The 17,437-nt window shown below is 44.2% G+C and overlaps 1 protein-coding gene across 2 annotated transcripts in view; it reads left to right on the forward strand.

The window, feature by feature from the left end:
- cskl (c-src tyrosine kinase-like) overlaps window positions 1-16,229 on the forward strand; it is a 44,355-nt gene extending 28,126 nt beyond the window's left edge. For both annotated transcript variants that reach the window (XM_084541671.1, XM_084541672.1), the window contains 11 exons: window positions 43-156; window positions 1,035-1,147; window positions 5,314-5,533; window positions 8,805-8,898; window positions 10,217-10,282; window positions 10,413-10,512; window positions 10,703-10,793; window positions 11,764-11,837; window positions 12,540-12,735; window positions 13,646-13,732; window positions 14,116-16,229. In XM_084541671.1, the coding sequence (XP_084397797.1) occupies window positions 43-156; window positions 1,035-1,147; window positions 5,314-5,533; window positions 8,805-8,898; window positions 10,217-10,282; window positions 10,413-10,512; window positions 10,703-10,793; window positions 11,764-11,837; window positions 12,540-12,735; window positions 13,646-13,732; window positions 14,116-14,298 (1,338 nt within the window). In that variant the 3' untranslated portion in view covers window positions 14,299-16,229. The remainder of the gene's footprint in view (window positions 1-42; window positions 157-1,034; window positions 1,148-5,313; window positions 5,534-8,804; window positions 8,899-10,216; window positions 10,283-10,412; window positions 10,513-10,702; window positions 10,794-11,763; window positions 11,838-12,539; window positions 12,736-13,645; window positions 13,733-14,115) is intronic.
- The last annotated feature ends 1,208 nt before the right edge of the window (window positions 16,230-17,437 follow it).

Genomic DNA, 17,437 nt, shown 5'->3' on the forward strand with positions numbered 1-17,437 from the left:
ACTTCAGTTATTAATAATGCTTTCCTGTTTTGCATCATGCAGGCGCCATGGTCAACTGGCACAGAGTGTGTAGCCAAGTATAACTTCCAGACCGCCAATGAACAGGATCTGCCCTTCTGTAAAGGAGATGTACTGACCATCATCGGAGTCACCAGGGTAAGCAAACAGGGGGTCTTGCTTATCAACACACGTCGGAACAACCATGCACTTAGGAAATGTGACCTCTGGCCACCTTATAAGGTACAACTGCTTCTTAACACAAATATCTTATCAACCAATCACATGGTAGCAACTCGGTGCATTTAGTCTAGACGATCTGCTGAAGTTTGAACCGAGAAGGAGGAAGTGAGTGGGTAGGTGGAATTGTTCAGACTAGTCGATTAGTTAACTAGTGCCATGAAAAACAGCGCCTGGTATGATGTGTCTCGGTTTCTGCTGCAACATCCTCCTGCCTTGTATCAACAGTGCCAGCTGGCGTAGGTGGTGAAATGGTGTGGGGGTTCTTTCTTGAGTATTAAAATTCTTTTCTTTCTTGAGTATTTGAATCATCTTGGTACTGTTGTTGTCCATGGCTACTACCAGCAGCATAAACCGCCATGTCACAAAGCTAAAATCATCTGAAACTGGTTTCTAGGACATGACAATGAGTTCACTGTGCTCAGATCACCACAGTCACCCGATCTCAATCCGATAGAGCACCTCTGGCGTATGACAGGGGAGATTCGCATAATGGATGTGCAGCCAACAAATCTGCAGCAACTGCCTGATGCTATGGTGTCAATATGTACTAAACTCTCTAAGGAATGTTTTCAGCCCTTGTTGAATGTATGCCATTAAAGAACAATAGCAGTTCTGAAGGCCAAAAGGAGGTCCTTATAAAGTGGCCAGTGAGTGTATGTTGGGTACAAAACAAAGAGCAACATGAAAAAGTATGTCAGCTTTCAATCTTGAGATTCCGGTGAACATAACCCCATCCACAAAATGACAATAAGTTGGTACTATACCTTATTAACCGTGTGTTGTGTTGGTTTCAGGATCCAAACTGGTACAGAGCAAGGAACACAGTGGGCAGAGAGGGCACCATCCCGGCAAACTATGTCCAGAAAAGGGAAGGCGTCAAGTCAGGAGGGAAGCTCAGTCTCATGCCGTGAGTACAGGAGCGCTAACAGAGAATTTACCCAGCTAAACGGTGCAAGTCCGTGTGTAATGTGCTATTTTTATTATTCTGCCAACATTTTCTCTGTCATGGTAAAATTCGTTGTCAAAGCAGCATCATACTGAATGTAATTTCTGTAAGAAATGACAGTAGAATGTCAACATTGGTGAAGTGTTTCCTAGATGATGATATTCAGCCATAAACAAAATAATAACTGTAGCTGTGCGTCTTGTATGCGTACATCTGCCACACACTATATGCTCTCCATTCTCATGTGTGTGACAGGTAGTTGTACCCCCATTTTGATCTGCTCCCAACAGCGAGGGAAAACGTAGGGCTGACTTCAAAAGATGGAAATTCTGTCTCTTACAGTCTTTTTTTGCGTTTTACCTTGTCTTCAGTCGCGTGTTTCTGACTGGCACAGAGGCCAGGACCAACTGCGCGCTACATCTGAGTGACATTTGAGGCTCTTTGAAACCGTAGCTATTCAAAAAGAGGAGAACATAACGAGAGGCATATGCAAATGAAACGAGACAGGAGAGCCAAGCTGCTGCTCAGATCACCGCATACTGTCGCTGTGAGATGCTGAAAGTTATGAAAGCTGACGAACCTTTTGTGTTTGTCCTTGAAGTGGTAATAAACAAGTATGTTGACTTCAGAAATCAGAATGTTCTTAATTTCTGTGAAATGAAGGTATATGTTAGACTGGTATTGCCAGACTTGATTCTTATCAGAATATGAATCTGGTAACATGCCAGCAAAGGGTGCTTTCACACTTGGGTTGTTCTTCCGAAACCAACGCTTGCCCCCAGGTTGGTTTGTTTGGGCTGGTGTGAACACAGCAATCGCACTGCGCTGCGGAACAAAAGAACCAAGCTGAGCCCGGTTAGAGATGGTGGTCTCAAAACAAATGGCAAACGCTTCCTGGAGTGGTTAGTTTACACTGTAAACACAAGTTACCCACAAACCAATACAACTACCTTACAGTTGAGCCAATATAAGCAAGTAGTTTACTTTATGCGTCTTTGTAAGAGTGCTCACTCAGCAGAGTTGTCTTACAGCACACTGTTGCTTTTTCAGAGGTATGTAGCTGCAGCAGTGCGCTTGCTCCTCGTATGTACATGAACATCTTCTGCGTGCAGCCTAGATGCTTGATCAAACTGAACTGAGTGGTACACTGACCACAGAACAGCAATAAATGCCAGTATGCACACTGTCTGCTGATGCTCTTCTTTTGTATTTGACTATTTCCTGATTTCCTTAAATTCAGAATTTCCCACAAAACTAGTTGTTTGTAAGAACAAGTGTTGATTGTGTGTCAGACCTTTGTCTTGATTGCCCTGTGACCACAAACTGATCCAAGCTTTCCCCCGCGACGATTGTGTGGGCGTGTGTAATTCCACAGTGAACCATACCAAGCTTTCTGACTCAAACCCAAGCTGGATTACATTTTCATTTCTCTTTGTCAGTTTTCTATTATTGCATCATGCTGTGCTTTTGTGTTTGCTGTCTATTTTGTCCCAAAAGGCATGTTTTAGTTTAGAGTGTATGTGGGGTTATATACAGTACAGTAGCTGTACGTTAATTGGACCCCATTGTTCTTTCGTGTGAATTTCGTACATTGTACAGCAACACTGAACTGTCCTCATGCTCCTAGGAGGAAATCATTAATGTGATAAAGGGAGATTGCTGTCTACACACACAAAGATCCGCCCATGCATTGGTAGTCATATACATGGCAGGCATGTCTATGTTGCTCCTGGGGCACTTAGTAGTTGGTGGTATGACTCTTTAACATCTCGCTGGCAGGAAATATTTAAATGGACTTTAGACCCGTTTGTCTGTCTTGATCAACTGCGGCTGAAAGCTCTAACCTTTCGTTGTGCCACCCCTCATGCTGTCTGTCCGCACCACTTTGAACTTGGTTAATGTGTCATCCAGCCCTGGCGTGTCGTTGTCTGTGATCTGAGTCGGCCCGCTGGTAACTTTATATTAGCCCTGTGCAGCTATGGGGGCTTTGTCAACACACAACAACAGCGTGAATTACTCAAATCCAAGGTTCAGCTGAGCAGTGGCTCGGGCTAAATTTAATTAATCGTCAGCCAGATAGTCGCTCTCATGTTGATCGTGTAATCATTCCTGTACTATAAGTAGCAATTACCAAAATGTAATCACGGTACATGTATGTTTGTTATCAGTGTTAATCTTAAAATAAGCAGCATAATAGATATCTAACAATAGATATCTAAGTTTAAGTTTACAGTCGACATTAGTCATTAGTCAGTGCTACAGTCACAGCTATTTCGCTCACTAATTCTGCTTGCATTGTTGGGAATAAACAGACCAATCGATCATGAGGTCACCAAGAAAAACCGTGCAAAAATGCCTCAGTGCTGCCTTCGAGATCGCTTCATAGTTAAAGTGTTTTTTTAACCATCAGAAGTTGCTCCTCTGCAGCCATTAGCTGTAATCCACAGGGACTTGTTGATTTTGTTGTGAATCACTAGCAGATGTTTCAAAGAAGACCTCTCCCTCTCTTCTGGCTTACATAAGGCTTCAGCTGTGGTCTTCTGCCCCCATGCTCACCCTGACCAGTTGATACTCGGCAGCAGAAGGCCATCCTTGCCTCCCTTACTGGCATCTACTGTCTGCTGCCCTCATGTGGCAGACATCTACCCCACACAACAGCACCATCCTGTAGAACGCCGGCGCGTTCAACCCCGCCGTCCTGCTTCCTCCACCCATGTTGCCCTGTTCAAGCTGTTTACCACATTTTTGGGATTTTCTTTTATTGCAGAATGATGCAATGTCTGAAAAGTGCAGCTGATTTCCGGGGGACAAAGCCTTGAGTGTGCGTCCACCAAGGGGCTATGTGTTCCTCTGGGCCGTCCGCACTTGGCGCCTGCTCTCGGATTAGCGGGAGTTAAAGAGCTGCTGTCCATCGGAGAAGCTGCCTGCGCTGATCTAATCAACTCAACCCGTATTAAGCAGCTTTGCCACAAGGGCTTCTGCTGTCTGAGGAGGCCGAGTATGAAGGAGGAGTAGGGAGTGACGGAGGAGCCACGGGAAAGCAGGCCAAATCAATTACAGCCGTTAATTACCACCCATTGACCAGCCAACATGGACAGGGAGACCCTTTGCTTTGCTACTGTTGCTGGTTAATTTAAGCTTACACACAAGGAGGGCCTTCTTCGGTGGGACGATGTGCTGCATGTTTCGCCATTGAGTTAGCGTGGATGGTTTTTGTGTTTGGGTTTTCTTTAGAGAAGGAAAGGAATTTTAGAATCCCAACAAAAGGGTCTCAGCTTTTGTCCTTTTCAAATTCACAGAGTTTCACAGAGAAGATACAGTTCGCTTTCAGATTTGCTGTTCAGTAAAGAAAAGACCACAGAGCTGCGTGAAGCTGCTGCCTAATCCATCCATTAGTAGCCTATAGATGTATCCACCAGGCCATATGGCGAGGGCGAAGTAGGGTTATAGGGCTCGCTTCTAAATCAGGAAGCAAGAGCTTTATTTGTTGTCAGAGTACATTAAAACCACCAGAACTCTGACCAGCTTTTTGGCTTAGCAGATTTTTTTTTCTCTCCTTTTACTACAGAGTATGATGAACAGTCAGTCCATCTCTTCGTCACCCTGACCACAGTCAGGAGTCGGTGCCTCGGCTCTGTCCTAGTCCACTCCTCGTCCGAGCAGTGTTTGCATTTTCCTGTTATTGCAGTGGCTACATGTCAGTTTCCGACTCCGCCCCCAGGCTCCTTGCATGTGTGTTTGCAAGCACTGTGTTTCCTGTTGTTTGGGTTCAGGTACTTTCTCAGTGACTCCCCGGGACGAGACGGCCCCACCCCTGCGCCACTCAAGCTGAACGGAGTGGAAGTCGTTCTGCCAGCTTCCAATTACCACCCCACTTTTCACTTCTCGTTTTAGAGGAGGCCGTGATGTGCGGAAGTAGATCTTGCTTTATGGTTAATGTTGCAAACGATGACGCAACTGACTGTGATTCTTTTGTATGACTGATGATTTACCGACACGCGTTATTTGTAGTATTTGTTGATGTATCTCCTGACCAGTTTGCTGTCCTATCCTTTCCTCTGTTGTCTGATGTTCCATCTATCTCTTTTCCATCTCCTTCATGTTTCTTCTTTCTTCCCTCCTTCCAGATGGTTTCACGGGAAGATAACTCGGGAGCAGGCTGAGCGGCTCCTCTACCCTCCGGAGACGGGTTTGTTCCTGGTGAGGGAGAGCACCAACTATCCCGGCGATTACACCCTGTGTGTGAGCTGCGACGGCAAGGTGGAGCACTACCGCATCATCTACCACGACGGCAAACTCACCATCGACGAGGAGGAGTACTTTGAGAACCTCATGCAGCTGGTGGAGGTGAGGGATAGTAGACAATGTACCCGTGATCTAGGCTCTAATAAAACAGCCTTAATACCCCGAAAACATTTGACAAACTTAATTAAAAGTAAAAGAATAAAAAAGGAAAGGCTCATAGAGTTTAGCTGGGCCTGTGACATTCTGTTCATGAATCTCAGTGTGTTTGCATCATCCCTCATTTACGTCCTCTCTCCTGAAAGACACTTAGAGGTAGAAAACCCCTTTTTACTACTGGAGATGAAGTCCTCCCTGAAACTGTTGTTGCAGCAGGAGAAAAGCCTTTTCCACAAATGTAATTCTAAAACAGAATTTCCTCAGAAAAACTCTACGGCTCAGATATAATTATGCAATTAGTCAATCAGCAGGGGAAAAAATGCCAAATATTCCCCAGTTCCCTGCTTCTCATTTATGTGGATTTGCTGCTGCGTCAACCAAATATTATTCTGGACAGCTGTTTGGACAAAATAGGTCTTGAAGACGTCCCCGTGGGCATGTTCTGACAAACGATGAATCAAAAAAAACAAGCAGTAATCATGAAACAATGTCGTTAAAAGCCTACGTGTCGACCCCTCGAGAATGCCTCATTTCTAGTCTTTATTTTTCGGATCAACTGTTTTCATGTTCAAAAGTGCTCGCTGCGTCCTTCCATTATCCAAACCTGGCTCATCCCTCGCAGGAGTTGGAGATGGTTGGAGCAAATCACGGCTTATTCATTTTCTGCAGCCAACTTTTGTTGCTCAGGAAGCTCAGCGATGCCACCAGATTGTTTTGTTTTTACTCTGGTTGTGAGAAATTCTGTAAGGTTAAAATGGCATTTTTGATTATCTTATAGTGTCTTCTAGTGTTTGATTATCATTACCATTTTTCAGTATTCTTCCACATTAAAGTAATGGGGGATAATGACTGGGAATTCATTTTCCAAAGCTTATATCGGTACAAATAATAAAATGAAGTTCTAGTTCCAGTCAATTAATCGAACAGCAGTATGTTTACATAAGTCTGTAAGCAGGAGGACACATGAACAGCATCCCCATGGACTCTCCTCAAACTCAGACCAAATACAGGGATTCTTTAAAAAGCTGACAGCCAGTTAAAAGGAAGGACAGAGGCAGAACAGGAGTCATGATAGCAGAAAGAGAGAGAGAGAGAGACCCATCGTCCTCTCAGATAAGAAGAAGAGCTGGATTGGCGGCTGTCGCGCTCTTAATTGGGCCTCATCTTTTTGCCTTGTGGGGTGTTGGAAGTGGACGACAGGAATGTGCCAGCTGGCGTAGTGACCATCTACATCCCTGGTGCATTCTCGTTATCAGTCACCCACAATCTCTCTCTCGCTCTCTTTCTCTCACTCTCTCTCACTCTCATTCACGCCCTCCAGGCTTGGTTCTGCCTCCACTTCCTTTCTCCACCTCCTTCTTGCCCTCTTTGTGTTCCCTCATGAATATCTGGCATATTGCTTCCTGTTCTTCTCTGCTCATTACCCATCTCAATCCCTTCCTCTCACCTTCTGCTCTCTGCCGCTTCTCTGCTTTCCCCTTCACCGTCTTTCTCTTTTTCGGCCTCTGCGTCTGTATCCCGTAGCCCATCTGCATTCCCCAGTGTCTTCTCTCTCTCTCTCTCTCTCTGTAATAGCCTGTGATAGGATTCCTCGCATTCTTGCGTGTTTTTCCGGCTGGCTCGCTGTCCCCCAGCTCAGCTCTGCCGTGATTGGTCGCAGCAGGCTTCGCATTCACCTCCACATATACGCTGCGCTCATAAACACACGTTGGCATTACCGGGCTGGCTTCCTGTCAATCACCGCTTCCACTGGAATGTTACGCAGAAAAAAAAACAATATGACTCCGACTGGTATTTCCAAGGGTGTAATTGCACAGTGAAAGTGTTGTCTGCTATGACGCTCATTGTGTATTTTTACACTGTGATCACACCCTTGCGTGTTGATTACATATGGGAAGATCTTCATTTAGCCGACGTTATTGTGTACTAAAAATACGTCATCATGCAGTGAGACTGAATGCAAGTTTTTCAAATCATAATCTGTTACACAATCGCGTCTGATTAAGCTCCTTTCAGAGCTGCCTTCACTGTATGTTTTCCAAGATTTGTGATGCACACGTCACAAATTATGTCGCTAAATCACTGAAGAATGCTGAATTGTGTCTATCTGTGTGTATTTTGTGATTATGTGCGGCGTCCATATTCATCCTGAGTGCTGAATAATGTACAATGAGCACGTCCTTCCTTCACCATGCTGCCCCCTGGTGGTTGTGACAGCAGCTTGCAGTCTGCGGTTGTGTAACAGCGGTTTAGTGGGTTGGGGAACTTCTTCTTTTTGAGGTCTGAAGATCACACAGAGGTTTGCTGACCCGATGTAACCTCTTCTGTCTGTTAGGAAGACACTGATTTGAGTATTTGAGTCACACAGTTCCTCTTTCTTCTAAATTTAAAGCTGGTGAAATATGAATCGCCAAATCAAGGAATCTCCTTCCACAAGCCTGGTTTAATGATAAGCAGGTATTGATTAGGGTTTGTTTGGTTTGCACCGTTCTGTTTGTGGAGGGTGTGAACAGCGAGATTGCATCGACCTCTCTCACACCCACGCACTCCCACCTCAGTTGGCTGGTTCCCACTGCAAATCTTCCCCATCTCCTCCCCTCCCAGTGGGGGAGCTGCCTCACGGCTTTCCTCAGATGCCTACACTGGGACGACTTTAAAACTGTCGCTCTCCAGCAGAGGTCTATCCACTTCATACGTGTGATCCTTTCACTGCTGCATCTGTTTGGTTTCAGAGGCTGTTCTTACGCTTGGTAATATTCTGTATATTCTCTCAGTTTAGCTCTCCCTGTTTCATTCCATCTCTTATATGGAAATGAGGCATGGATTCTGGCGTCCCTTAAGACAGCCCTCCTCCTCCCTGACGCTGATGCATGTTGATAAAAGTTAAACCTGTCATGTTGCATCTCTTTGGTGAAGGGAGCCTCCTCGCATCCCGAATTTCCTTTCATCTCTGCCTTCATGTTCCTCTGAAGAGCGTTGCAGGAAACACCAGCCTCACTTTTGTTTTGTATATCAAAAGCTTGTATACAGATTCACCAATCTGAATGAATTTATGAACACATGCCCTCAAAGTGTCAGAACTTTTCAACATTATACATTTTACTTGGATTCGTTGGATTCCTTTATTTAAATAGAACCTGGATTTTCATTGTCATTTTCTACATCTGCTGACTTTTTTTCCTAAACGCTTTTAATTCTCTCAAACTTCTGTGTCCAGCACTACACCAAAGACGCCGACGGCCTTTGTACCAGGCTGATTAAACCCAAGTTGATGGAGGGAACAGTGGCAGCGCAGGACGAGTTCTCCAGGAGTAAGCTCATTACACTGCTCTGCAGGGACACTGGCACCAATGCACACGAGGACATTTTGTTGGGCTTGTTTTTATATACTGCCAAGCTACCCTCACAAGCATTAAGTCTGGTGCACACACACACACACACACTTTAGAGACAAAGCCTGCATCTCCTGCGAGGTTCTGCTATCATGGCAGTCCTAATAGCATTAATCAACAGAGGGTGATTAATCTTTGCGTTACTGGAAGCAACTGCTGAGCTTCACCAGCTCTCAAGGTCAATCTGGGTCGTCTTCCGCCGCTGTCTGTCTTCATCCATGTGCCCAGATGACCCCGCTAATTTATAGAAGCAGCGGAAAAACAGAAAAGAGAAGATCGACGGTGGGATGGATTAAGACTTGTCCTCCTACAAGAGATCCGTCACCAAGTAGAGCACTTATTTTGACAAGAAGATTGCTTCCGTGAACGTTAGAAGGAATATTTTAATCAGGTTTTTTGAATATGTATAATATAGTCCTGGTTATTTTATATCAACTGCTTACTCATAAATCATATAAATGTATTGTTACAAGAATATTACGCAACCTGATTTTTGGCGATTTAAACGGGTGTCCTGGAATTTTTTATTGTCTCCAGTCTGGTCCCTATCTGATCCTTTTTTTTAAACAATTTTTTGCATGTTTTGTAAATATACCAAATAACTTTTCCTGTTGATTCCATGGTGATAAAAGTTTTTTCCCATCTGACTTGTGTTTTCCTACATCCCCTGTGCACTGTGCGAGTGTACTGAGTGCAGTAGACTTCAAAATCAATCCAACGTATTCCCATATGCCTGACAGTTGAATAGCTCGGCAAAGCATTAAGAAAAGAAATACATTCCTTCAAGCTATTGCTTAAAAAGTTTATACAGTCTTATACTACATTTTATACAGTAGAGTTATCTTCAGTGTGCACAATAAAAAATAAAAAAAAAAAACGTAAAGAAACTTATATCACCTCTTATCACAAAAGACACTTAGGAGGAGAAGTAAATAACATTGATCATCTTGTGACAATTCAGTATTCTACTGGGAAAGTTTTGAACCTGGCATTCATGTGGATGTTACTTAGACATGTAGCACTCACCTAGACCAGACCAGGCACCTCCACCCCATAGCAATGACACTCCTTGATGGCAGCAGCCATCCCCAGCAGGATGCAGCCTGATACAGACACACGTACAAAATCGGTTTAGGAACAACTCAAAAATATTATGGTGTGGGGCCGATATAAAACAAAGGATTGCACTCCAAAAAAAATCGATGCGTATAAGTGTTGTTCTATCTTCTGTTTGCAGGTGGTTGGGCCTTGAACAGAAAGGAGCTGAAACTCATCCAGACGATTGGCAAAGGGGAGTTTGGAGGTGAGAGCTACGCGGGTCTTTGTGTTGTTATTTACATATATCAGAGCTTTGATCACAGCAACCAAGTTCACCTTGGAGACTGTTCTGAAACCTGAAAAAAACAAACAACCCTGCTCTGTGTCCTTGTCAGACGTGATGGTAGGAGACTACAGAGGGACCAAGGTGGCGGTCAAGTGTATCAAAAACGATGCCACGGCGCAGGCTTTCATCGCCGAGGCTTCTGTCATGACGTAAGATCCTCCAGCTATTATCTTTGTCAGAACACCTTTTTCTCCTTGAAATGTCAAGTTGTCCTCGCTCATTGACTGTTTTTCAGTTTACTTAGGAAAAAATGGCTGTGGTCTGAAGGAGGTGAGGAGTATTCTTAGTGTTTTCCTGCGTGCTTAATCCTATAGTTTTTCTGCATCTGTGTGTTCACAGGCAACTGAGGCACAACAACCTGGTGCAGTTGCTAGGGGTAATTGTCGAGGAGAGGGGCAGTCTCTACATCGTCACAGAATACATGGCAAAGGTCAGTTTCACTTGCTTTTCTCTCATGCAAAACTCCTACATCTTGAATGATTTTAAAACATGTGGAAAAGGTTACACACTCATTAATATCAAGATTCTTCTGTGTTAGAGTTAAATGAGAAAATGGGTATCATGCTAATGACGCTTTCACAAGCAGTTGAAAGCGTCATGAGTGAATCATGAGCGTTAGCTCGGCTTTACTCAGCAGTTAGAGAATCTGCCTGTCAGCTGCCGTAAAGCTCACTCATTAACACATTATATTTGGTTTGTTTCATCTCCACGGAAAGTGAAGAGCATTATTAAATTTTGTATTGTAATATAGGCTACTCTCCACAAACTTTTGGTTATTCAGAAGTGTTTTGTTCAGTCACTCATTTTGACGTCTGCTTCTCGTTTTCATAAACTCCAGATTCTCACAGTTTATGAAATCAAGATTTCCCAAAGAAGTGTTTTTATTTAACGAATTACGTTCAAGTGAAAGGATCATTCCTGACCAGTTCAAGCCGTACTATACAGCAAATTCACATGTCCACATTATTCAACTCGTCTTTCTTTAGATGTTCATGCACCAATGGTTTTAACTCACAGAGGTCAGTCTTCACATTTTTAGGGGTACCAACAAGCTGCCAAGGTGCACACCTTGCTATCAGTCTTTTGTAGTTATTTTGTGTTAATTTTGTGTTCAATATTATATTCTGAAATTTTATATTTATTAAGGTGGAGGCTTCAAATAAGCCAGTTTTGGTCTCTCTGCACATGGCTTCTGTTTGCCACCACGGCTCCCTAAAGGTGTGAATCTGAAAACTGATAAATTGGTTTTCTTCAACTGTAACTCGGCTGAGAACTGATAACACTCACAGGGTCAGGGATTTGTTTTTCACTTGGGCCGTTCATGCTGAAACGTGTACCTGCGCAGGATGGTGTAAGTGTCGTGTCCACATGTTGCGCTAATAATCTGAACTGTGCCACAGGGCAGCCTAGTGGACTACCTCCGCTCCAGAGGACGGACTGTTCTCGGGGGAGACTGTTTACTCAAGTTCTCACTGTGAGTCCTCTTCATCTCTCCTCATGTACTTGAAGATTGTAGCCGTAAGTCAGATTTGTACAAAACGCTTTCAACACATTTCAGGGTCTGGAGCTAAACGGCTGCTGCTTTAGCTGTCAGGGATTCAGCTGCGTTTCTGAAGAACAGTGTAACACTCTTGACTGGAAGCATAAAAGAACCGTTTGTTTACTCGAGCAGCCGTCATGCTGTTGCTTGCTTTGATTGCCTCTTTTGTCTAAAAGTCAAGGGTTTTAAACTCTTCATTTATTTTTAATCTAACAGTTGGAAACCTGTTACAGTGCAGTGAGTTCTACCGTAAAATGAGAATAAACTTACAGATTAGTTGGCATTAATATCACCACGGCTCAGTATTTCATATTTAATTTTCTGTGGAAAGCTGTGTAGTAATTGACCTATTAAAAAGTGCTAAATAATATATTATTACTGCACTGTCATAAAACAAGTGAAGGAATAAAATGATGTGTGTTTTTTTTTGTTTTGTTTTTTTTTTTTGCTGCAATTTTACTAAAACTACTCTGAGTGAATTTACAATGAATAATAGCTTTCCTTTCCGACTAGCTTCTCCGCTCTGCAGTTGTTGTTTGATGCGATCTGAAAAGAGCAGACGATAAAAGTAGCAGCAGCAGCAGTCGCCTGTGGCCTCTCAATCATCAACTCCTCACTCATCTTTCCTCCTTTCAGTGACGTGTGTGAAGCGATGGAGTACCTGGAGGCCAACAACTTCGTCCACCGAGACCTGGCAGCCCGTAACGTGCTGGTGTCCGACGACAACATCGCCAAGGTCAGCGACTTCGGCCTCACGAAGGAGGCCTCCTCCATACAGGACACTGCCAAGCTGCCTGTCAAATGGACCTCCCCCGAAGCACTAAGAGAGAAGGTGAGAGGATGAGGGACGGGGTAGCAGACCTGGGCCGATGTGCTGTTCCTTTTTCTTGGCCTTTATATTAATCTGCTTCAATAACTTGGATTTAAGCGACAGGGTGGTGGGATTTAAAACGGGTTCAAAAGTGTCATATTGGAGGAAAGACAGGAAGTTTATTTTTTAATAACCCCAGTCTAATGCATCTCATTATGCTGTATCATTATGGTATCAATACTTTCTGTCAGCTTCAGTTTGTCATTAGCCCAGTTTAACCGAGATGAGCGTCACAGAGTAAATTCCCGATCAGTAAAAACAAGTGGACGTGTTCTCGCGGCGCCTAAATCAAATCATCTGTCAAGCAGACAAGAATTACTGCCAGCACAGATGAAGACTTAAATAAAGCTCTAACCCAGAGAAATTTATTCTGCCCACTTAGCGTGAGTGTGTGACTGCTAACAAATGACGTATGTTGCTATATTATACATAGCGTACAGTGTGCTTTAAAGGCTTCAGTCAGAGTGACTATCATCTGCTTTGACAAAGTATTTCAGTGAAGAGGACTAATCTGGAACTGCTTTGTACCTTCAGAAAAAGGAGATCGTCTCATGATAACTATTATAATTATGAGACTGAGAGGACGCTTGCTGCCCCACGTTATTTTCTTTTAGTCTTTTCAGTTGCATGCACCATTGCTTTATGGAATTTGAGTCCTTAGACATATTTTCCAAATTTAGAAAATATAATATCTAATATTAAGTGTAGCAGCGTGCTGTGAAAGTACTATTTTTTAAGTATTCATTTCCTTACTTGAGCTTCAGAAATAAGATTAAGATTATATAACATTTTGCTGGGTTCACAAACAACCTGCTCTCTGAATACCTTTACGTACAGTGTGTGAATCTGGGCTTTTCTTTTCGTCCAACAGAGGTTTTCCACCAAGTCGGATGTGTGGAGTTATGGAATCCTACTGTGGGAGATTTACTCCTTTGGCCGTGTGCCTTACCCCAGAATTGTAAGTACCTCCTCCAGCTTCCTGCCGCTCGCCAGCGTCTGAGGTACGCCAGCAGATGGCAGGCTTTATTTACCGCAACTGGTGTTTGGTTTTCTTATTTATTTTTTGTGCACGACTAGTGGAGTGTCTGGGTCTCCAGCGTTGACCTCAAAATAATTAGATTTACGCCATTAAACTGTTGGAGCAGGTGACGAAAATGTTACCCAACGCGTACTGTAAATTAGGAGCTTAATTGTTTCCGCATGCTTCACCACGTGTCACATTTACATTCAGTCACAATAACCTTTGCCTGGGATGTTGCGGTGCCTTTGAGTCAGTTGCGTCAGATATTGATCAAGAAGCAGAGAGCCTAATGTCAACACTGCGCTGTCTGTGTCCCTCAGCCGTTAAAAGAGGTGGTGCCCCGGGTGGAGAAGGGGTACAAGATGGACGCCCCCGACGGCTGCCCGCCCGTGGTGTACGACCTGATGAAGCAGTGCTGGACCCTGGACGCCGTGGTGCGGCCCTCCTTCCGCATGCTGAGGGAGAAGCTGCAGCATATCAGAGCCAAGGAGCTCTACCTGTGAAGAGGGGGCGCAGATGGAAGGCGCATTTGGGCAGAGGAGGGGAGGGAGCAAGACGCAGCCCAGCACAGCTGTAAAAATGGGAGGAGGAGGAGGAGGAGGAAGAGGAGGAAGAGGGACCAGAGAACCTTACTCCTGCCTGCCCAACCTCTTGACCCGTGGGACTGCCATACTGTGCCCCTCCCCCAGCCTCAGGCGTCCACCAGCCGTCTTCTGCTTCCACACTAGGACTGTTTTCCTGTTTGTGTTGTATAGCTTTTGCCAGACAATTTCCTCCTCTCTCGATGGGCCACTGCCCTTTCCTCCCTCTAAACCTGCCGCTGCTCATACGCTCTCTCCCTCTCTCTCCCTCTCTCTCTCTCCCTCTCTCTCTTTCTCTCTCTGTCACTTGGTCCAAGTTTGTCTACCTGAAAGATCCCTTTTCTTTCTTTGTATTCCCTCCCCTCCTCCTCCTCCTCCTCCTCTCCTGAACATGGCATTAACTGGAGGGGAGGCTGGCCTTTTCCTCCACGTTTGTCAGGTGCTCTTTCTTCTACACCCCCACCCCTTTATCATTCCTGGATCCCCGTGTCACCATGTGGCTCTGCATGCCTTTCAGCCCAGCTCTGTGTCATTCCATCCTTCCTTCCCTCCTTGCTTTCCCTCGGTCGCGGTGTCAGGTGTGGGGCCTTCGCTCTGTGCCAAAGTGCCTCCAGTCTACAGAGCTCCAGACTCCCCTCCAACACTTGTTTTAATTGGACTGTTGTGGTTTCATTTTTTTTTTATTACGTTTTTTAAAAAACTTTTTTTATTGCTTTCTTTTTTTTTTTTTTCAGGGAGGTTATTAAACTATTTTTTAGTGCCGTCTCCCCCCACTTCCACCATCGCCACATGAGACTTTTGTTTTTTGTTTTGTTTTTTTCCAAGTGTCCGTGAAGAGCACGTGAACAGGAAGCGAGGGGTTACGGGGGCCAGTATCATGTTCGTCCTCCGGGCTGTCATGGCTGGAGCGGTGGCGCAGGGGTGGGCAGGACACTAACAGGAGAAGAAGGGGGAGAGGCAGTTCACAAACATGGTTGTCATACGTGGGCTTGTTTTTATATCAAAATGTATTTAAAGGATTAAAAAAAGAAAAAAAAAAAAAAAAGAACGCAGAAAATACTGACCAGGACAGAGACTAAAAAAAAAGACGACTTCCAGAAGCTGGAAGTGTCTTGGCGTTAAGGATGTTCAGTGTCTCTGTGGACACTGGGGTCGGGGTGGTGCATGCTGTGTGTGAGAGGCCTTGGGTTCAACTGTCAGTGCTTTCAATGTTCATTGTTTTATTATGCTATCATAATTATGAATAAATCATTCCATCTGAACAGTGTGGAAACACCTGCATTATTATATCAGTGTGTGTGTGAGAGAGTAAATGTTATCGCTGTTCCCTCTGTGCACGTGTTTAAATGCGCCCCATTGGGGTTTTAGTTAAAGGTTTTTTTTAAAAGTTGCAGCACAGAGATCCAGCCGCTGAGTCGACAGTAGCGCTTTGAATATGTCCATAACTGAATTATAGATTTTGTTTTTATTCCTCAACACGTCATGTTTTTGTGTACCACTCAGAAAGACCTTAAAGGACCAGTGCGGTGAGGTTGCACCAGAGGTTGCGCTAGACTTTTTAGTTGTCTGTCATTTTGACTGACAGGGTCATAAAAATCCAGTCGCTTTCATTTTTTAAAATGCTAATAATGACATATTCAATGGCATTAAATTTTCATTAACTATAAGTACTTTTTCAGAATAGTATTGACTTTAAATGGTACTCGGACCAAGACTGCTAGCGCTAACGGCTACATATATATTGTATATATGTCTATGGTTAGCCGAGCTCTGACGTGTGCGTCTGTGTAATCGGTGTACCAGGAAGTCGTGCGCTGACAAATGTTCCGCGATGTTTGGAATGGAAACTGCGATTAGAGACAAGAGCCAATTAACGTCACTCGCCACCAAGTGGTCAGGGGTGTGAATTGCAATCTGTCAAAATCACAGATGGCCTTCAGATTTTTTCCCGTCAAAGTTTTAAAAAAAACAATCAATGACGGAAAATATTCGGTTAACGCGACCCCTGGGTTGCACATTGCAGTCGAGTAAATACTACTCTGCTTTTGCAAGCGTATAGGAGAAGCCACAGTGGGCTTTACTTAAAAATTGCAAACGACCCTCATTAGAGTTTGGTTTGTTTTTTCTTGGCTGCTTTAAAAACATAACAGAGGAAGAGGACTTGCTAATGAAAGCTAATGAAAACCTAATATATTCCATTTGTGGTGATGCTAAAGCCTACACACTGGTCCTTACAAGGTCATTTCAAAATTGGTGCATATGTCCAGTTGGACTCGAGGATAAACTAAGTACAGCGTTAATCACCACACAAAACATATTACTTTGCCAAAACTCACAGAAATGACTTGCTAATTATTACAAGATCTCACAATTTGGTAGTCCACCAGAAGCTCGGTGGTTTTGCTGATGTTTAGCTTCAGGTGATTGTGCTTGGTAATAAAAAGTCATCTTTGTCGACATTCCTTCCTCCACTACATTTGAGTCTGGACAGGCGTGGATGTAAACTGCAGTTTTACTGCTTGGGGGAGGAGGGGGGGCGCATAATACTACAAAATTTATTTAAATTTTTTTCACTCCGGCCCTGATTTGGTCGGCACAGTGAGGTAGTGGTTAGCACTGATGCCTCACAGCGAGGAGGATCTGGGTTTTGAACCTTTCTGTGCAGAGTTAACTTGTTCTGGATTTCCCCTGGCCGCTCCGGCTTCCTCCCACAGTCCACAGACGCACTTATCAGGTGAATCAGTGATTCTAAATTAGCCGTATGTATGTGATTGTTAATGATTGTTTGTTTATTTTTTGTGATAGACAGGCGACCTGTCCAGGGTGTACCCCCCGCCTCTCGTCCAATGACAGCTGGGATAATCCCCAGCCCCCTACGGCCCTCTAGAGGGTAAGCAGTAATAAGATAATGAATAATGAATCCACAGGCTCACAGCCACTGCTTAGTCAACGGCTCTGCTCAGCTTGAGCAGATCAGACAGTGCCTTGCTCAAGGTCACCTTCACAGAGAAGTTGGGTAAAAGACAGTGAGTGTGTGTCATTCAGGCTTCAGCAAAACAAA

This window comes from Chelon labrosus (genome assembly GCF_963514085.1).
Source record: "Chelon labrosus genome assembly, chromosome: 3".
In the NCBI taxonomy this organism is placed as follows: Eukaryota; Metazoa; Chordata; class Actinopteri; order Mugiliformes; family Mugilidae; genus Chelon; species Chelon labrosus.